We start from the raw sequence: 21,941 nt of genomic DNA on the forward strand, positions 1-21,941 counted from the left end.
TGGAACTGGGTGGAGCTCACAGCAGCTCAAGGAAACCTGCCTGTCTCCGTAGACTGCGCCTCTGGGGACAGGGCTCAGCTAAAGGAGTAGAAGCCTGTGAAACGCGAACGACTCTGTCTGACAGCTTTGAAGAGAGCAGGGGATCTCCCAACACGGAGGTTGAGATCTGAGAAGGGGCAGTCTGTCTGCTCAAGTGGGTCACTGACCCCTGAGTAGCCTAACTGGGAGACATCCCCCACTAGGGGCAGTCTGACACCCCACACCTCACAGGGTGGAGTACACCCCTGAGAGGAAGCTTCCAAAGCAAGAATCAGACAGGTGCACTCGCTGTTCAGCAATATTCTATCTTCTGCAACCTCTGCTGCTGATACCCAGGCAAACAGGGTCTGGAGTGGACCTCAAGCAATCTCCAACAGACCTATAGCTGAGGGTCCTGACAGTCAGAAGGAAACCTATCAAACAGGAAGGACACCTAAATCAAAACCCCATCAGTACGTCACCATCATCAAAGACCAGTGACAGATAAAACCACAAAGATGGGGAAAAAGCAGGGCAGAAAAGCTGGAAATTCAAAAAATAAGAGCGCATCTCCTCCTGCAAAGGAGCACAGCCCATCGCCAGCAACGGATCAAAGCTGGTCAGAGAATGATTTTGATGAGATGAGAGAAGAAGGCTTCAGTCCATCAAACCTCTCAGAGCTAAAGGAGGAATTACGTACCCAGCGCAAAGAAACTAAAAATCTTGAAAAAAAAGTGGAAGAATTGACAGCTAGACTAATTAATGCAGAGAAGGTCATAAACGAAATGACAGAGATGAAAACCATGTCACGAGAAATACGTGACAAATGCACAAGCTTCAGTAACCGACTCGATCAACTGGAAGAAAGAGTATCAGCGATTGAGGATCAAATGAATGAAATGAAGCGAGAAGAGAAACCAAAAGAAAAAAGAAGAAAAAGAAATGAACAAAGCCTGCAAGAAGTATGGGATTATGTCAAAAGACCAAATCTACGTCTGATTGGGGTGCCTGAAAGTGAGGGGGAAAATGGAACCAAATTGGAAAACACTCTACAGGATATCATCCAGGAGAACTTCCCCAACCTAGCAGGCCAGGCCAACATTCAAATTCAGGAAATACAGAGAACGCCACAAAGATACTCCTCCAGAAGAGCAACTCCAAGACACATAATTGCCAGATTCACCAAAGTTGAAATGAAGGAAAAAATCTTAAGGGCAGCCAGAGAGAAAGGTCGGGTTACCCACAAAGGGAAGCCCATCAGACTGACAGCAGATCTCTCGGCAGAAACTCTACAAGCCAGAAGAGAGTGGGGGCCAATATTCAACGTTCTTAAAGAAAAGAATTTTAAACCCAGAATTTCATATCCAGCCAAACTAAGTTTCATAAGTGAAGGAGAAATAAAATTCTTTACAGATAAGCAAATGCTTAGAGATTTTGTCACCACCAGGCCTGCCTTACAAGAGACCCTGAAGGAAGCCCTAAACATGGAAAGGAACAACCGGTACCAGCCACTGCAAAAACATGCCAAAATGTAAAGACCATCGAGCCTAGGAAGAAACTGCATCAACTAATGAGCAAAATAACCAGTTAATATCATAATGGCAGGATCAAGATCACACATAACAATATTAACCTTAAATGTAAATGGACTAAATGCTCCAATTAAAAGACACAGACTGGCAAACTGGATAAAGAGTCAAGACCCATCAGTCTGCTGTCTTCAGGAGACCCATCTCACATGCAGAGACATACATAGGCTCAAAATAAAAGGATGGAGGAAGATCTACCAAGCAAATGGAGAACAAAAAAAAGCAGGGGTTGCAATCCTAGTCTCTGATAAAACAGACTTTAAACCATCAAAGATCAAAAGAGACAAAGAAGGCCATTACATAATGGTAAAGGGATCAATCCAACAGGAAGAGCTAACTATCCTAAATATATATGCACCTAATACAGGAGCACCCAGATTCATAAAGCAAGTCCTTAGAGACTTACAAAGAGACTTAGACTCCCATACAATAATAATGGGAGACTTCAACACTCCACTGTCAACATTAGACAGATCAACGAGACAGAAAGTTAACAAGGATATCCAGGAATTGAACTCATCTCTGCACCAAGCGGACCTAATAGACATCTATAGAACTCTCCACCCCAAGTCAACAGAATATACATTCTTCTCAGCACCACATCACACTTATTCCAAAATTGACCACATAATTGGAAGTAAAGCACTCCTCAGCAAATGTAAAAGAACAGAAATTATAACAAACTGTCTCTCTGACCACAGTGCAATCAAACTAGAACTCAGGACTCAGAAATTCAATCAAAACCGCTCAACTACATGGAAACTGAACAACCTGCTCCTGAATGACTACTGGGTACATAACGAAATGAAAGCAGAAATAAAGATGTTCTTTGAATCCAATGAGAACAAAGATACAACATACCAGAATCTCTGGGACACATTTAAAGCAGTATGTAGAGGGAAATTTATAGCACTAAGTGCCCACAAGAGAAAGCAGGAAAGATCTAAAATTGACACTCTAACATCACAATTAAAAGAACTAGAGAGGCAAGAGCAAACACATTCAAAAGCTAGCAGAAGGCAAGAAATAACTAAGATCAGAGCAGAACTGAAGGAGATAGAGACACAAAAAACCCTCCAAAAAATCAATGAATCCAGGAGTTGGTTTTTTGAAAAGATCAACAAAATTGACAGACCGCTAGCAAGGCTAATAAAGAAGAAAAGAGAGAGGAATCAAATAGACGCAATAAAAAATGATAAAGGGGATATCACCACCGACCCCACAGAAATACAAACTACCATCAGAGAATACTATAAACACCTCTACGCAAATCAACTAGAAAATCTAGAAGAAATGGATAATTTCCTGGACACGTACACTCTTCCAAGACTAAACCAGGAAGAAGTTGAATCCCTGAATAGACCAATAGCAGCCTCTGAAATTGAGGCAACAATTAATAGCCTACCCACCAAAAAAAGCCCAGGACCAGATGGATTCACAGCTGAATTCTACCAGAGGTACAAGGAGGAGCTGGTACCATTCCTTCTGAAACTATTCCAATCAATAGAAAAAGAGGGAATCCTCCCTAACTCATTTTATGAGGCCAACATCATCCTGATACCAAAGCCTGGCAGAGACACAACAAAAAAAGAGAATTTTAGACCAATCTCCCTGATGAACATCGATGCAAAAATCCTCAATAAAATCCTGGCAAACCGGATTCAGCAGCACATCAAAAAGCTTATCCACCATGATCAAGTGGGCTTCATCCCTGGGATGCAAGGCTGGTTCAACATTCGCAAATCAATCAACGTAATCCAGCATATCAACAGAACCAAAGACAAGAACCACATGATTATCTCAATAGATGCAGAAAAGGCTTTTGACAAAATTCAACAGCCCTTCATGCTAAAAACGCTCAACAAATTCGGTATTGATGGAACGTACCTCAAAATAATAAGAGCTATTTATGACAAACCCACAGCTAATATCATACTGAATGGGCAAAAACTGGAAAAGTTCCCTTTGAAAACTGGCACAAGACAGGGATGCCCTCTCTCACCACTCCTATTCAACATAGTGTTGGAAGTTCTGGCTAGGGCAATCAGGCAAGAGAAAGAAATCAAGGGTATTCAGTTAGGAAAAGAGGAAGTCAAATTGTCCCTGTTTGCAGATGACATGATTGTGTATTTAGAAAACCCCATCGTCTCAGCCCAAAATCTTCTTAAGCTGATAAGCAACTTCAGCAAAGTCTCAGGATACAAAATTAATGTGCAAAAATCACAAGCATTCTTATACACCAGTAACAGACAAGCAGAGAGCCAAATCAGGAATGAACTTCCATTCACAATTGCTTCAAAGAGAATAAAATACCTAGGAATCCAACTTACAAGGGATGTGAAGGTCCTCTTCAAGGAGAACTACAAACCACTGCTCAGTGAAATCAAAGAGGACACAAACAAATGGAAGAACATACCATGCTCATGGATAGGCAGAATCAATATTGTGAAAATGGCCATACTGCCCAAGGTAATTTATAGATTCAATGCCATCCCCATCAAGCTACCAATGAGTTTCTTTACCGAATTGGAAAAAACTGCTTTAAAGTTCATATGGAACCAAAAAAGAGCCCGTATTGCCAAGACAATCCTAAGTCAAAAGGACAAAGCCGGAGGCGTCACGCTACCTGACTTCAAACTATACTACAAGGCTACAGTAACCAAAACAGCATGGTACTGGTACCAAAACAGAGATATAGACCAATGGAACAGAACGGAGCCTTCAGAAATAATGCCACACATCTACAACCATCTGATATTTGACAAACCTGAGAAAAACAAGAAATGGGGAAAGGATTCCCTATTTAATAAATGGTGCTGGGAAAATTGGCTAGCCATAAGTAGAAAGCTGAAACTGGATCCTTTCCTTACTCCTTATACGAAGATTAATTCAAGATGGATTAGAGACTTAAATGTTAGACCTAATACCATAAAAACCCTAGAAGAAAATCTAGGTAGTACCATTCAGGACATAGGCACGGGCAAGGACTTCATGTCTAAAACACCAAAAGCAACGGCAGCAAAAGCCAAAATTGACAAATGGGATCTCATTAAACTAAAGAGCTTCTGCACAGCAAAAGAAACTACCATCAGAGTGAACAGGCAACCTACAGAATGGGAGAAAATTTTTGCAATCTACTCATCTGACAAAGGGCTCATTTCCAGAATCTACAAAGAACTCAAACAAATATACAAGAAAAAAACAAACAACCCCATCCAAAAGTGGGGAAAGGATATGAACAGACATTTCTCAAAAGAAGACATTCATACAGCCAACAGACACATGAAAAAATGCTCATCATCACTGGCCATCAGAGAAATGCAAATCAAAACCACAATGAGATACCATCTCACACCAGTTAGAATGGCAATCATTAAAAAATCAGGAAACAATAGGTGTTGGAGAGGATGTGGAGAAATAGGAACACTTTTACACTGTTGGTGGGATTGTAAACTAGTTCAACCATTATGGAAAACAGTATGGCGATTCCTCAAGGACCTAGAACTAGATGTACCATATGACCCAGCCATCCCACTACTGGGTATATACCCAAAGGATTATAAATTATGCTACTACAAAGACACATGCACACGTATGTTTATTGCGGCACTATCCACAATAGCAAAGACTTGGAATCAACCCAAATGTCCATCAGTGACAGACTGGATTAAGAAAATGTGGCACATATACACCATGGAATACTATGCAGCCATAAAAAAGGATGAGTTTGCGTCCTTTGTAGAGACATGGATGCAGCTGGAAACCATCATTCTTAGCAAATTATCACAAGAAGAGAAAACCAAACACCGCATGTTCTCACTCATAGGTGGGAACTGAACAATGAGCTCACTTGGACTCGGGAAGGGGAACATCACACACTGGGGCCTATCATGGGGAGGGGGGAGGGGGGAGGGATTGCATTGGGGAGTTATACCTGATATAAATGATGAATTGATGGGTGCTGACGAGTTGATGGGTGCAGCACACCAACATGGCACATGTATACATATGTAACCTGCACGTTATGCACATGTACCCTAGAACTTAAAGTATAATAAAAAAAAAAAAAAGACTTAATACAATAAAAAAAAATAAAATAAAATAAATAAATAAATAAAATCTCACGTAATCCTAAAAGTAACTCTGTGAAGAGGTTTTTTGACGAGCTACATTTTCGAGGCCTGGAAGCTAATGGTTAGGATGGTTATCCAAGATGTGAACTCAGATTTCTCACACTCCAAGGTCCATGCACCACTGTGACGCCCATCTTGAAAGACAAACAGCAACTGGTTGTGTTCAACTTACTATCGTTAAGGCCACTTAGGGCTGTTCATTGTACGACCCCAGGAGGTGTCACTCATCTCCTGCTCGTAGCATATTTGGATAGTTTTTATGACAAATTTCTAGCAGATGACAGTGAAGTGTCTTGAGGATGGGGAAGTCTTTAATTCACAGTTGCTCAAAAGTTGAAGGTTGGTCTCAGTGTGCCACGGTCACATGTAGAAGGCAGAGCCCTGAAACTGGAGGGATTCAAAACCTCGAGGAGCTTTTATTTTATTGATTTATTTTTCTGACATGGAGTTTTGCTTGTGTTGCCTAGGCTGGAGTGGAGTGGCATGATCTCGGCTCACTGCAAATTTTGCCTCCTGGGTTCAAGTGATTCTCTTGCCTCAGCCTCCCCAGTAGCTGGGACTACAGGTGTGTCACCACGCCTGGCTAATTTTTGTATTTTTAGTAGAGACGGGGTTTCACCATATTGGTCAGGCTGGTCATGAACTTCTGACCTCAGGTGATCCGTCCACCCCAGCCTCCCAAAGTGCTGGGATTAGAGGCGTGAGCGACCTCACCCAGCCTTGAGAAGCTTTTAGATGAGCCACGTGAGCCAAGGAACTGACAAATGAGAGTTCTTTTTTTTTTCTCTTGAGATGGAGTCTCTCTCTGTTGCTTGGGCTGGAGTGCAGTTGTGCGATCTCCGCTCACTGCAACCTCTGCCTTCCACATTCACGCGATTCTCCTGCCTCAGGCTCCCAAGTAGCTGGGATTACAGGCACCTGCCACCACGCCTGGCTAATTTTTTTTGTATTTTTAGTAGAGACGGGGTTTCACTATGTTGGCCAGGCTGGTCTCGAACTCCTGACCTCGTGATCCACCTGCCTTGGCCTCCCAAAGTGCTGGGGTTACAGGCGTGAGCCACCTCATTCGGTCTTTTCTGTTTTTTTGTTTTTAAGACAGGGTCTCCCACTGTTACCTAGGCTGGAGCACAGTGGCACCATCACAGCTCACTGCAACCTCAATCTCCTGGGGCTCAAGCGATCCTCCTACCTCAGCCTCCCGAGTAGCTGGAACCACAGGTGCTCACCATCACACCTGGCTAGGTTTTAAAAAAATGTTTTTATTTTGTAGAGGTGGGATCTCCCTATTGGAGACTTTGTGTTACTTAGGATCTGACACAATATCTCACTTGCCTTCTTTCTGTCTTTAGAGTGAACTATATTTTCCCCTAATCTTAGATGTTAATTTAGTTTCACGGAACAAGCAATGTACAGTATTAAGAATCGATTGTATGGGAGATGCTATGGTAGGCCCCCGGCAGGAGTAATGAGGATGGGGAATGAGAAGGATCGGGGGTAGGCATGGAGTGACATGGTGGTGGTGGGAGCTCAAGAGAGATGCAAACATGAGTAAGACCTGGGCTTGACCTCAATGTATAAACCGTGGAGGAGACCCAACTATGAAGGCTGTCCATAAGTGTTATAATGGTGGGTGAGGAAGGCATAAACAAAATCCTCTGGGTACACAGGAGAGAGAGAAATAAATTCTGTCCAGAAGAGGTGGAGAAGACTTCATACAGAATGTAACATCTGAGCTAACTCTTGAAGGATGGGTAGTAGGCCCCAGACAAACAGAGAAGAAAGGAACAGTAGCAGGAAAGCCATGAGGTGACAGTGGTCTACGGCCTAACCTGAGAGTGAGCTACACGTGTTGGGGTGGGTAGGAACTGTGGCAGGAAAAGCAAAGAACCTTGAATGTCCTCTTAAAGACTGTAGATTTTCTGTGGGCAATGGGAGTCACTGAAGGTTTTCGAGCAGAGGAGTGGCATCTTTCGATCTTTTGATTTTCCAGGGGTGGCTCCTTTGGTGTGTGTGGTTATTTGGCAGCATCGGCCATATTATGTGGTGCAAGACTGTGCTTTTATTTTTCCTTTCCAGGGGAGCCCTCTCAAGGAAAAGAACCTTATTGTGCTTTTATCCCCTTTTGTCCAGTCGTAGTTTGATCCTCTGTTTGCCATTTCCCCTCTCTTCCCTTTGATGTTCTTGGCAAGGGAAGAGTTACGCCATTGACAGCTTCCTATTGACGTCTGTGTCAGGTATTTGATTCCTAATACCACATGATTATTCTTTTTGATGAATCAATGGGCAAGGGAATAAGTTGTTCCCACTGTCCATGGGTTGGAAACCCAGGAAAGTTTAGGAATAACAGAGTCGAAGAAAGCAGCACACACACAGAGAGGTGGGACGTGCATCGGAGCAGAGGACAGCTCACCGTGGTTGGAGGAGGTCTCAAAATAGAAGGTGCTTCTCTTGGGCTTCACACCACGCGCCTTGGCAGGCAGCCCACCCTTATCGTCATTAATTTCCTGAGTTCAGAATTGGGCACCACATCCTGGTGTTAAGCTGTTAACCTCCAGCATCAAGGCCACAGTCGCTGGGAAGAATTCCTTTCTTAAGCTGTGGCCTTGTCAGCGTTGTCCTCTGAACACACCACAAAGGGTGAATGTTCCATCCAGTCCCACGATTCTGGAATTCTTTGTGTTCTATGTACCTCCCACGCCTTTCCTCCAGGACACGCACACACAGAGCAAAGCCTTCCTGTAGTGGGCCAGGATGCTGCAATTGCAAAGTATGTATATGTGTGTGTAGGTGTAGGTGTGTGTATATTTATAAAAACAGAAGTGCATGCATACGTGTGTGTGTGCGTGTGCGTGTGCATTTGTACAAGGGCATGCGTGTGCATGCGCATACAAAAGTATGTAAGCTTTCAATGCGTAGAACACGACTTTCCTTTCAGACCTTTATTTCTTCTATTGCCTGAAAGTATAAAACCTGAAATAATGTGGATAGTTTGAGGAAATCAAGGATGTTTCTAGAGCCTGGTTTTTCATAGGCTCTAGAAACAGAGCTCTGTCTGCTCTAGGTTTCGAGACTGGTTACAGCTCTCAGATCCAGGAGTTCTTTAGACTTCACCCAGTTTTCCTTGCTATGTGCTGTGAAATTACAGCCATGCCATCAGTAGAGGGCTCCCTCAACCTTAGAAGCTGGTGAGAACGCTTGAAGGCCAGGCAGTGTAAACGCGAGAAAAATGCGGATCTGACTGTGAATTTAAAATCCAATGCCCCAAAGTACATTAGTAGGGAAGAAACCCTAACCCATCCTGAAAACAGACCATTTCAGCAAGAAGGTATTTGTAGTGTTTACATTACATGACACTGTTTAAATTCCTGGATCAAGGTCAGCATAATGTTTATGCTTAGCGTTACACATAGCTAAGTTATTCTTCAAAGAACGCAAGAAGTAGGGCAACTCCCTGACCAATGCTTTAATTGTTTCTGGACGCGTCACTCACGTTCCTAAACTCAGGGGTTCCTAACTATCCAATCACAGAATCATCAGTCACCTTCAGTCCCAGGCCTGGGCCAAAGCTTTGCAGATGCCAGATCTCGGTTTGGCATTTACCCAGATTTGTGCCGGCTAAACGTCGAGTGTCTGGCTGATAAAGCACCATGTCCATGTGTTGAATGCCACTGTCTGCTCAGGTGATTGCAGCTGGCCAGCTGCTCTGTGTTAACATTGAGAAGGCTGTATGGTGGATATGCAGGCAGGGGAAGGAAGCTGGACACTGCTGAATCAGTATTTATCTATTGGTTGATATCTCTCTTTTTTATAATTTTTAAGACAGGGTCTTACTCTTTCACCCAGGATTGTGCAGTGGCACAATACTGGCTCACTGCAGCCTCCACCTCCTGGGCTCAAGCAATCCTCTTGCCTCAGCCTCTCGAGTAGCTGGGCCTACAGGTGCATGCCACCACATCTAGCTAAGTTTTTGAATTTTTATGGAGATGTGGTTTTGCCATGTTGCCCAGGCTGGTCTCGAATTCCTAGGCTCAAGCCATCCTCCCACCTCGGCCTCCCAAAGTGCATAAGCCACTGCACCTGGCCTAAAGTTAGTATCTCATGAGAGTATTCTGATTTTCCACTCTGAAGACAAAGTGGTCTAGGATCCAAAAGCACGTGTAAGTCAGAACTGGAGTGTTCTTTCCCTCGAAATGTGCTAGATAACCACTGTCCCGGTTTTAGGATTGAACTCCTTTCCTTCTCAGCTCTAGGCAGCCAAGCACACTCCATTATTATAACGTCATCTGAGACATGTTACAATGAATGATGCCACCACTTGCTTGGCCTCGGGGATGTGTCCCTGTGGAAACTGCAGGAGCACACTCCGAATTCCTTGACTACATTTGGGAGGTATCTTGGGCTTTTAATTGGGGGTGGTAAGGAGATACCTGGGTGGTGGGTGAGGCTTCCTGACGTTTTCACATTCTGGGGAAAAGGAGACACCATACTGTGACCAGAATCTACCTCTGACCCGTCTGCTATCAAAATGTATCAACCACAGCAACAAAGCCAAAGAACCACCTGCAGACTGGGGCGTGGAAGGGCTTGGGGACTGGAGGGAAAGCAGAGTTTGTGAGGCCAGGGTCCGTCATTGTGAACTGGATAGGTTTCCAAGAAGCAGCACGAGTCCTCTTTGTGATAGAAAGGTAAATGCACACAAGTAGAAGTCTTGGGGAAGCCACTCCAGCCCACTGCGGTGGGAAACTTAGTGATTTCTGTTTGTCCTGGCTTCCTCCATTCAGATGTTTCTCATCAGTTACGTTCAGATTGATTCCATTTGCAAAACTCTCCTGGCAGTCTCGGCAGAGCAGGCTTGGTGGCAAAATCTCTGGCATTTTCTGATCCTGTCCAGGCTCTGCTCTTCTTGTGTAGTTTCTTGACGCTTTGGCTCCCAAGCAGAAACTGGCTAAACAGAGGCTGCTGCTGAACAAAGCCAAATGTAAAACAGAACATTGGAACGCCAAGCGGAGTGGTTTTGCTAAATGTGGGGGCTGGGAATGGGCAGAGGACAGTAAGGGATCAGGAAAGGGAGGGACCTCCTTAGAATCAGGCTGAATTATGCCCTGGTGAAAGTCTGTCACGGCCCCATCATGTCTGCATCCTCACTCGTTGTGCAAGATCAAAGGTTGCATCCTTTCGCTCTCCAGTCTCACTCATGAACACAATATTTGGGTTGCACCCATTTCCTGGTCATGAAAGTGTATGATCCTCGAGGCCCTGACACCTCTCTTCCTTCTCATTGTCCATCAGTCCCTCCTCGCAGTCTCTTGTCCGTTTCCTTCTCGACATCCCCCTCCCCAGCCGCACTGTTCCACACCTGCCCCATCTTTCCCTGGTCCACTTGATGCTGACATTTCCTGTACTGTTCTGGAGGGTCCTCATCCTCCCTCTCCTTACACTGCCGCAGCAGGGCCAGGAGGTCCAGTTGGAGAAACTGCCAGTCCCTCCCTTCCACTGTAAGGAGTGGGAGAAAGATGCTGCTGTCACGGCCCTTGGTTCTCTTTTGCAGGAGCTGACAGCACGCGTTTTGTTACTCTGGTCCTTCATCTTGCTGTCTGGATTTAACTTCCCCACGAGCAGGTCACACAGTCTGAGCTTCCAGTGGATACCTGAGTATCAGGAAGCAGGGAGCCCACTGGCTTTAAGTCCAAGATGTTTATCGAGTTCAATAAAGTGGATTCACGCACACAGGCACAGGCGCATGCATGCACACAATAACAGTCTTATGGTCACACAGTTCAAAATTCAAAAGGTGCACAGAGGCAGAGAGTGAATGGTCTCCCCTTTGTTTTTCCCTAGCTTCTTAGTTCTCCTCAGCAGAGGCAGCTGTGTTTAAGCATCTCTCCTTCTGGGCGTATTTTATACACATTCAGACAAATACGTACTTACATTCACATATTTCGTCCACAATCGGTAGCGTACCATAGCTATGGTTCAACACCTTGCTGTTTTTCACTTTTTAAAATGGCTGCATAGTATTTTTTTTCTTTTTTTGAGATGGAGTTTTGCTCTTGTTGCCCAGGTTGAAGTACAATGGCGCAATCTTGGCTCACTGCAACCTCCGCCTCCGGGTTCAGGAAAATCAAGAGATTCTCCTGCCTCAGCCTTCCCAGTAGCTGGGATTACAGGCACACGCCACCATGCCCAGCTAATTTTTTTTGTAGTTTTAGTAGAGTTGGGGTTTCACATTGTTGGCCTGGCTGGTCTTGAACTCCTGACCTCAGATGATCCACCCACCTTGGCCTCCCAAAGTGCTGGGATTAGAGGCGTGAGCCACTGCGCCCGGCCATGGCTGCATAGTATTTTGTTGAGTGAATTTCCATAATTTATCTAACTAGTCCCGTACAGATGGGCATCAGGTTGTTTCCAGTCTTTTGCTATTATAAAAAATAAAGCTGATATTTTGATCCTCACATCTTGTGTTTATTTCCCAAAGGCTCAGGACTCAGAGGAGAGAGGAGTGTGGTCTACACTTCACATCTCTGCCAAGCCTGGCACTGGATTTGAAGTTCCACACCACTGAGCCAAACACATCCAGGTCTGCTTTTTTGTTCCCCTTAATTCCCTCCAACTTGCCAGCATACACAGAATTTATGCTACCAATTTTGGTGTTCACGAAATTAGGTAATTTTATGCTTTTCTTTCTCTTTCTCTGCCTAGACCCTCTTCCAACCTGGGGATCTGGTGGTGAGCAAAATGCTATTCCAGTAAGTGATGCCCCTAATCTCCTAAGGATATAAAGTATTGAATTTCCTACATTCATGTAGTGTGTTGAAATTTGCAAACCACCATCACATAGCATTCTTTCACTTGATTTTTGCACACATTTTTGAGGTTGGTAGGACATCTTCTAGATGAAGAAACCGAGGCTCAGAGGAACTGACTTGCCCAAGGTCACCAAATTGGTGAATGGCAAAGACAAAACTCAAAATCAGTCCATCTAACTCTCTGCCTGCTGCTTTTCTAATATGTGCTGACCCTTTAGGATGACATCAAAGTCAGCTCTCAATTTGCAATATGGTGGGAGGCTGAAGTTCTAGCAAATTCCCCTCCAGATTTTATTTTCATCACCAGACAGAGCGAGGCTATTGGGAATTATGGACCCATATATCCACAGCGAGCCACTGGGATAGTGCACAACCTAATCAGGGCAATGCCAGTTGTCTAGGGAGCAGGAGAAAGTGTGCTGGAGAGGAGGGCCAGGACTGGAAGCCTCTGACCCAAAAGCACATGCTTGATGTGGAGGCCAAGGCATAGGTTTACAAGCCGGGCAACAGGGAGGGAGGAAAGGAATGCACATTTACAGAGTCCACTATGGGCCGTGCTGACCCATTAATCACTCCCAGAACTCGGGAAGGACATTCACAGAGATAGGCCAAGGCTGTGTCGATTCACAACAGGTCTTGTGCTGCTCTGCCCAGCAGATGGGGGACGTTCTCAAGGGTGGGCAAGGGGCTTCATAAGTGGTGATGCCCAGTGCTGAGGGATAGGTTCTGGGCTCATCTCAGAGCAGCCTCTTCTCTTCAGAGACTCAGGTCTAGCTCCGTGTGTGTGTGGTTCTGCCCTTTGTCAGAACGAGGTTTCTTTTCAGCAGCTTCTCAGCTCTGGGAGCACATGTTTCTGGCAGTTTTCTACATCTCTTCACTCTGATGCTTGGATGTACTACTCAGGTTGCAGAGAGCATGCTTTGAGGGAGCTGTGGATGAGGTTCAGCGGTGCCAGTGCTGCAGACAGCAGAGCAGACCCCTGGGAGGCAGGGGCTATTGAACAGGCATGAACTCTGGGCATACTCCTGAAAGAGAAAGCCATACTTTCCAGGGGCACTGCTGAGTAACCCCAGGGTAGCCCGGGGCTGGGTTATCACAGGCCCAGATGCTGAGCTGAGGACTTTAGAACTTCTTCTATAGGCAGTGGGAAGTATTGAAAATCCTTGAGGAAAGAAGTGACAAGATTAGACATACATTTTAGAAACACTTCTGTCAGTGATTCACTCATTTTTTCTTGGAACACTGAGATCATTAGCTATGGACTGATTTGTGTCTCCCCAAAATTCATATGTTGAAGCCCTGACTCCCAATGTGACAGTATTTGCAGCTGGGGCCTTTGGGAGATAATTAGGTTTAATGAGGTCCTGAGGGTGGGGCCCTTGGGATGGGATTAGTGCCCTTATAAGAAGAAACTACAGAGCTCCCTATCTCTTGTCCACACACATGCATGGAGGAAAGGCCGTGTGAGTACACAGTGAGAAGGTGGCCATCTGCAGTCCAGGAAGAGAGCGCTCACCAGAACTCAGCCATACAGACTCTATGAGCTCAAACTTCCAGCCCCCAGAACTGTGAAAATACATTTCTGTTGTTTAGGCCATGCAGTTGGTGGCATTTTGTTACAGCAGCCCAAGCTAACTGAGACAATGCATTACCACACGGCCAACACTAGGTTGGCTCCAAATATCCAGCAGTGAACAGCGAGTCCTTGTCCTTATGGAGCTAGCAGTCTGGTGGGGTGCAGGGGGAAGCATTAAATGAACAGTAGTAATCCCAACACTCTGGGAGGACGAGGCGGGCGCATCACCTGAGGTCAGGAGTTTGAGACCAGCTTGGCCAACATGGCGAAACCCTGTCCCTACTAAAAATACAAAAATTAGCCAGGGGTGCTGGCACGTGCCTGTAATCCCAGCTACACGGGAGGCTGAGGCAGGAGATCACTTGAACTCGGGAGACACAGGTTGCAGTGAGCCAAGGCTGCATCATTGCACTCTAGCCTGGGCAACAAGAACAAAACTCTATCTCAAAACAAACAAACAAACAAAAAGAACAGTCAACGTGAGATACATAGAATTGTTAATTATGAGAGTTAAAGGGACCTCATTTAGATTGGAGGAGATAGGAGAGGACTTTCTTAGGCTGAGACCATCAACCTGAGACCCTAAGGATGAGTTGGGAAAGCGGGGGAAGCCGGGGAGACAGCATCGTAGGCTTGGGACTGGCATGTGGGAATCTGCTAAGTGAGAAAGGGCTTGGTGAGCAAGTGACAAAAGAAAGTGTCACCAGAGGGATAGAGTGATATAAAATGACTGGGAGCTAGTAGGTGGCAGTCCACAGAGGAACTTGTAGGACTTTGTTAAGAGGTTTGGATTTTTTAAAAAAATTCTTAGTGCATTTGGAAACCATTAAAGGGTTTCAAAGGGTTTTCAATGGAGAAGTGAAATGATCCAATTTTCTTTTCTTTTTTTTTTTTTTTGAGACAGAGTCTCACTCTGTCAGCCAGGCTGGAGTGCAGTGGCATGATCCCAGCTCACTGCAACCTCCGCCTCCCTGGCTCAAGCAATTCTCCTGCCTCAGCCTCCCAAGTAGCTGTGATTACAGGCGTGCGCCACCATGCCTGGCTAATTTTTGTATTTTTAGTAGAAACGGGGTTTTACCATGTTGGCCAGTCTGGTCTTGAACTCCCGACCTCAGGTAGTCTGCCTGCCTCGGCCTCCCAAAGTGCTGGGATTACAGGCATGAGCCACCACGCCTGGCCCCAATTTTCATGTTTAAAAGATCACTGAGTAATGTGAGGATGGGATTAGAGGTAATGTGAAGTGAAATGGGAGAGGGCTGTTGAAACCATGCTAGGTAAGGGGATGGAGAGCCCCACGGAAACAGCAGCAATGGAGATGGAGGGAGGAGTTTGCATTTGAGGGCCAGTGGATAGGAGGGCTGGAGAAGAAGAGGGAAACAGAAGACAGGTCCAGGCACAGTGGCTCATGCCTGAAATCCTAGCACTTTGGAAGGCTGAGGCAGGAGCATCACTTGAGCCTAGGAGTTGCAGTGAGCTATGATTGCACCACCACACTTCAGCCTAGGTGACAGAGCAGACTCTGTCCCTAAAAAAAAAAAAAAAAAAAAAAAGAAGATAGGTTATAGGTGTAACAGCTGGGAGGAAGAGAGTGAGTTTGACTTTGAGCACATTGAGTCAGGTGGGAAGTTGGAAACATACTCAGCCTGTGCAGAAAGGAATTATCACAGCAGGCCTGACACTGCTGTTCATAGAAACACCTGTCTGCAAGGTTGGCCCTTGGCTGGCGTCTGGGAACTTGGCTCTCAGAGCATCCCTAGTTAACAGTTAACTGATAAGGTGGTTCCCCATGGCTAGACTGTCTGTGCAGACAACACAATTTATGCCAAACACCTACTTTCCATCTGAGAGTCTAGAATTTTGCTAGGCAGAGAGTGCCAATGTGACCAGCCCCCAGTTAAGACCTTTGGGCACTAAGTCTCCACTGGGCTTCCCCGCACAGAAATGTCACACGTGTGTTGCTGCATTTTTGTGGGGGGACAGTGGGCTCTGTGGGACCCTCGGGGACGGAAAGAGCGTAAGGAAGCCTCGCATGGGTTCCTCTAGACCCTGCCTGTGCCTTGACCCCTTATGATCCAGCCCTGTGTCCCCACCGCAGCAAAAGGATAAAGCCCAGCCATGAGCCCAGCTATGTGCTGAGTCCCAGGAGCCCTTCCAGAGAACCTCCAAACATGAGGTGGGCATGGGGGCCCCTGACACGCAGCCTCCGGATTTAAATTTGGGAGTAATCAGCAGATAGGAAAAAATGGAAACCATGGAGCTGGATGGGATCAGCCAGGAAGAGTGAACAGAACCCAGAGGAACTCAACAACTTAGGTAGGGATAACCAGAGGGAGAGGGCATGCAGAGGAGGCCGGCATGCAGGCACAGGATTGAGGCAGGTCTGTTGGACTTGGAGGGTTTCTTTGAGGGCGTGACCTTTAATCTGTGACCTGAAGAATAAGTAGGAGTGTGCTACAGTGGGGAGAGAAGAAAGGAAAAGGAACATTTCCGGAAGAGGGAAGAGTGTATGTGATGTTTGGAGAGAGAAGCTGTGTGGATCTCAGGGAGCGAGGGGAGAGCGGAGAGACATGGCTGTGAAATGCGGGAGTGAGAAGACGCAGCACCTGCGAACACTGGTGGCGAGCTGTCAGCAGAGAGGGAGGGGTTGAGTCTTTGGGAGGGAGGGATTGTGGCGGGGCTGAGTGCCTTGAGAGGGTGGAGGGCTGCAGTATTGAGAAGGGATTCGTTTTGACAGTGGGAAAATACCTCATCATGTAACAGAAACAGAAGGAGAAAGGATAGATTTTTAAAAGGATGGATATACAGATGGTTCTCAATTTATGATGGTTCAGTTTACAATCAATTGTTTGATTGATTGATGGGTTTATCCCAATGTAACCTGATTGTAAGTGGAGGAGCATCTGGGCTTAGGACGATTCAACTTACATATTTTTGACTTTACAATGGATTTATTGGGATATTAAATGCATTTTAGTCTTACGATATTTTCGACGTACGATGGGTTTATCGGGGATGTAGTTCTGCACAAATTAAAGTGCATCTGTAGCTACAAGCAAGACTTCAGGATTGGTGATAAGAAATGAACAGGGTTTTTTAAATGATGATTTCATTTTCTTGTGGGTTTTTTTTTTTTTTTCCTCACCCTGTCCTGCTTCCTGAGATCTGGCACATTTGTAGGCTAGGCTTTTGGTAATGTAACTCCAGATGGAGAAGAGGGAGACGTTTTTTCACATCCTTACACACCAGAGACAGGCTAGCAGGAGGCCACAGTTAGCACTGTGCAAAGCCTACTCTCTTAGGTATACTGTCCTTGGTCCTGTCCCTGTGAGGGCTTTCCCCCATTCCCCTCACCCACCTTTGGGATCTGAAGAGCCATCTCCATCAAACAGTGGAGCTAGAAAGAACTGAGGGAGTGACAGACCATGTCAGGGCCATGCGCAGGACTCTGAGCAGTGGTGGAAACTGAGGGGCCAACAAGGAGGATGAGGTAGAGAAGCTGGGCCACGAGGGAGCCTGGGCACGTATTTATTTATTTATTTACTTTTGAGAAGGGGTCTGGCTCTGTCGCCCAGGTTGAAGTGCAGTGGTAGGATCACAGCTCACTGCAGCCTCGGCCTCCCCAGGCTCAGGTGATCCTCCTACCTCAGCCTCCTGGGTAGCTGGAACAGCCCTGGCTAAGTTTTTTATATTTTTTATAGAAAGGAGGTCTCACCATGTTGTCCAGGCTGGTCTCGAACTCTTGGCCTTAAGTGATTTGCCTGCCTCAGCCTCCCCAAATGCTGAGATTCCAGGCATAAGTCACTGCGCCTGGCATTTTTTTTTTTTTTTTTTTTTAGACCTAGGTGTTTAAACCTGATGATGTACTGTGCCCTTCAGAGAGCTGGAGGATTAATTTAATCAGGAGGAGGAGTTAATCTTCTGAGTCTTCACTCTCCTATGGATTTGGCAGAGATTGGAACATGCCTGTTGACTCCAAAATAAGGGGGAGTTATAATGTTCCTCTAGATTCGTGTCTATACGTGGCCTGTTAACGGTGAGCTGGCATCCCCTCTCCCTTCCATGATAAGAGATACGGTACTGGGCTCCACTTAGCAGTGGAGGTGAATTGGTTGACTCACAGTGAAGTGTAGCAGGACAATGACCTGGAGGAGCATGGGAAGCGCAGAATAGTTCTGTGGGCGACCAGTGGTAAAGCTGAGAGGGGAGTCTGCTTGGGTTGCTGGACAGTTTCCATCAAGCACTGTAACTTTATGGTGGCACCGGTGTGCTCAGGGCTGGGATTCCCCTGGGGTGTGGATCTGCTTGCTAGCAGGATGACATGAGAGGTGCGGAGAGGGGAATGGGTGCCGTGTGAGGCTCTGCCTGCTGAGCAGCACAGAGGGTCAGTGGGGCACTGAGAACACTGGCAAGATTGAGGTGGAGGTGCTGAACGTGGAGTCCAAGCAGCTCAGGGAAAGAGCTGGAGACAGAGGAGCAGGAAAGACGGATGGGGGAAGGACATGTGTGGGGGTGGTCAGGGCATGGGGAAGGATGCGCTTATGGGAAAGATCTGGGAAGATGGGAGGTTGTGGTTGGGGAGGAGGAGATTTGATGCAGGACTTCAGAGGTGGAGCAGTTCTGAGTAATGAGCAGCTTCAGGATGTGGCCTCAGGGCAACCTTGTTGAGCCTTGTCACCAATGGGACCCTCTTTTCCATCCCATGTCCACACGGCCTCTCTCCTTGCAGCCTCTGAGGCACCTCCCCTCCTAGCTACCCTTTTCCTATTTTCTGGTCCAGCAAGAGGAACTCACAGCATCTTTTCTTACTTCCGGAGAAATTCATTCCACATGTGTCTGATTCATTCTCGTTTACAGAAACTTGAAATCTCCAGTGTCCAAAAACGCTTTCAACTATTTTTTTTTCTTCCCTTTCTTAGAAACAGGAAGTTGTGTTTGGCTACGGACAAACTATTTCAGTGCCCCTGGGACTTACAAGATGTTTGGAATGAGGAACGGTGAGGTCTGGGGAAGGCTTCTTTCCTCTCTCCTTTCCTGGGGCAACTCGCCTCTGCCGGGGCTGGGCTGGGCAGCTCCGGGGGCTGGAAGGACAGCCGGATCCTTCCTGTCTCTTTCCACGGAGCCCTGGGCCTGAGGGAAAGTGTGTTCTAAAGAGACAGGTGGCTTTCTCGCTCCCTGCTTGTCATTATGGTTCAGAATGCACTTGTGCAGTGGTGTCATGTCTCTTCCCAGTACTCGAGCAGTGGCTGTGACGAGTCCCTTGATCTATTTCGGGGGATGTGGGCTGGCCGGCACTCAGTTTCAAGCAAGGCCTGCTCTTTCCAAAGTGGAAGGTCAGAGAAGCTCCCCACCTGAAGAAGAACGAGCCAGGGAGGTGTGGTACCAGCTGTTTAGGAGCACGCCTATTGGCTACGTCTGGCCAGGTCATTCTGCAGTGTTGACCTGGAGAGCACACAGGGGCTAAGGAGGGGCTGGTGAGGGGCAGGGAAAGTGTGGGAGTCACAGCCCACCCACTCCGTTCGCGGGACACTCCAGCTTTTACTGTTGCTCGTTGTGTTATCCTGTATTGTTGAGAATGTTGCCATACATACGGTCAATACAACCACAGTATTGTTGCATTAGTGATCAACGACATTGAGCCAGTGAAGACGTCGGCTTAGATGGGTGCCTTCTTTCCCACATTCCACATGCAGCTCTCCCAGGACGGTGAGCTCAGCGGAGGTCCCCAGAAAAACATGCTATGCGGGAGGAGAGTTTTCCCCATAAGACAGACTGTCCTTCAGCCCCGGCCACCAAAGAGGAGCAACCTGGGCCTGCTGTTCTCCGGGACTGAATGCGGCTGCATCCTTCCCTTCCTCTGCTTCCTGCTCCAGTACTTACTGATGGTGCACACGTGGGGCCTGGGGAAGCTGGGTACCTAACCCACGGTGCAGCTACGGATGGGAAATTCTGGGCAGGGACAAGCCTGTCTTCCCCTGGGGGATTCCCTCCCACATCGCACAGGGCAGAGTGGGAGTGCAGGAGGGCAGAGGACATGTCTCAGGGCCAGGACATGTCTAGGCTTACAGAAGACATCATCACTGTCCTCATGATGTTCACCCTGTCTCCTGTTTTTTGGGGCCATGTATTCCGAAATGTATCTTCAACTCATCATAGGGGCAAAAAGAAGTGATGAGTCTGTGGCAGCAGAAATCTGGGAATCCAAGGGTCATGCTACATCTAGTCCTCTTTGGTAAATTCTGCCTTCCTGTTCACACTTTTTGAGAAACCATTTTGAATTCCCAAACAGCAAAGGAAATGCTGCAGGTTCCTGGAGGCACCTGGTGATCTGGGGCAGAGCACACGGAGTCAAGATTGCTGCGGGGTTCACGGGCCTCCCCTCCCGGGACCAGGGGCACCTGGGCAGGGGAGTCTGCACCATGCGGGAAAGCCCAGTACATACAGCTGCTCGCCCCTGCAGACTCCACAGTGCAGGGCTGACAAGGCCTCCCTCTCTATCTGCCCTGGACCACAAGTGGAAAAGATCAAGACAAAGCAAAAGCCAATATCCCTTAAGAACTTTCCAATTGTTCTTGTCATTTGTAGTTTTGTGTTTTTGGGGGTGTGGGGAGGGAGGGGTGGTTTGAAACAACTCCGAAGTGCGCTCCAGAGGAAAGCAGGAAGGGTGACATGTTTGGACACCTGAAAAGAGGAAGGGTCCTCATGAAGACGGTCACTTGGTTAAAAAGTTCAAGCACAAAGGATATAGAACCAGGTGGATATAATCAGAGAACAAGATGCAGATCTAGCGAGATGGGTCCTGCCACCCCTGGAATATGTCCCTGGGAGAGGGGCTGGTCTGCTATAGTGGGCTGGGAATGGTAATGTTCTATACTTTTGTAAATTCACAAAACCCTCTGGTAAGCAACAGAGGAATAAAGGGCAGAGAATAAACCCCAGACAGAGATTCACTTATCTTAAAAATGAAAGGTTGGAAATTAACTTTATGCTACTGTACCACCTTTGAAATATTTCTGGCAGGTGCCTGAAGGATTCAGATTAATCAGCAAATTACCTGCCGAGTCAGGGCCTCCCATTAGAAGGGAGTACCAGTTTCCATTAGGAGCACTAGCCGGAAAATACAATCTTTCAGCAGAGGACATACAGTCTTCTTTCCTTCTCTGGGTTAACAGAGTGGTCGTGGTTGGCTGGGGCAGATAATGGTGTGGTCTTCCTCTGCGGATCTGTTTTCTGAGTCCCTGGGCTGCAGCTGTTGAATTTCCAGACACAAACAAGTATGCATTCTGAGAGCCTCGCCGAGCCCACACAGCCGGGAGAGCCAAGCTGGATTCCATTCTGCTTTGCACATCAGCAGCTCTGCTGCCAGCTGAACTCCAGGGCAAAAGCTGTGCCTGGTAATGATGCAGGCAGCAGGGATGGCACAGCTGGCCTGGCCTAGGCCATTAAGGGGGACACACTTGGCCTTATTTGGGGGAGAGTGAGAAATGGAAGGCCATGAAGAGATGTGGAAACATACATCAGCCTCCACAAAACTGGTGCACAGCAGGGAAACAATCTGGTTTTGCTAGTCATCAACAACATGCCTGTGTGTGTGCCTGTTTATGCTTAGGTAAGCCCAGCCTCCCACTCGCTGAAAAGAGTAGGCAGACAGGAAGGAGTGACCAACTCTGTGTCAGCCGTCATCGTGTAGAGAGCAGCTAAGGGGAACAGTGGGGCTGGAATCCCATGGCCTCGCCTAGTGCCGCTACAGCATCCTCTCTGCCCATGGTGCCAGATATCTGAATAGGAGGACAAAGGGGGCACAGGTGGTGAAAAAAACCAA

General features: G+C 46.8%; 1 protein-coding gene across 1 annotated transcript in view; it reads left to right on the forward strand.

Annotated features, from left to right (window-relative positions):
- The window catches only part of LOC116418419, a 36,790-nt gene extending 16,113 nt beyond the window's left edge, over nt 1-20,677 (forward strand). Inside the window, exons 3-8 of the mRNA XM_031933841.1 lie at nt 12,216-12,317; nt 12,440-12,466; nt 18,496-18,625; nt 19,046-19,116; nt 19,275-19,278; nt 19,813-20,677. Of these exons, the coding sequence (XP_031789701.1) occupies nt 12,216-12,317; nt 12,440-12,466; nt 18,496-18,625; nt 19,046-19,116; nt 19,275-19,278; nt 19,813-20,040 (562 nt within the window). The 3' untranslated portion in view covers nt 20,041-20,677. The remainder of the gene's footprint in view (nt 1-12,215; nt 12,318-12,439; nt 12,467-18,495; nt 18,626-19,045; nt 19,117-19,274; nt 19,279-19,812) is intronic.
- The last annotated feature ends 1,264 nt before the right edge of the window (nt 20,678-21,941 follow it).

The sequence above is a fragment of the Piliocolobus tephrosceles genome, chromosome 13 (assembly GCF_002776525.5).
Source record: "Piliocolobus tephrosceles isolate RC106 chromosome 13, ASM277652v3, whole genome shotgun sequence".
NCBI lineage: Eukaryota > Metazoa > Chordata > Mammalia > Primates > Cercopithecidae > Piliocolobus > Piliocolobus tephrosceles.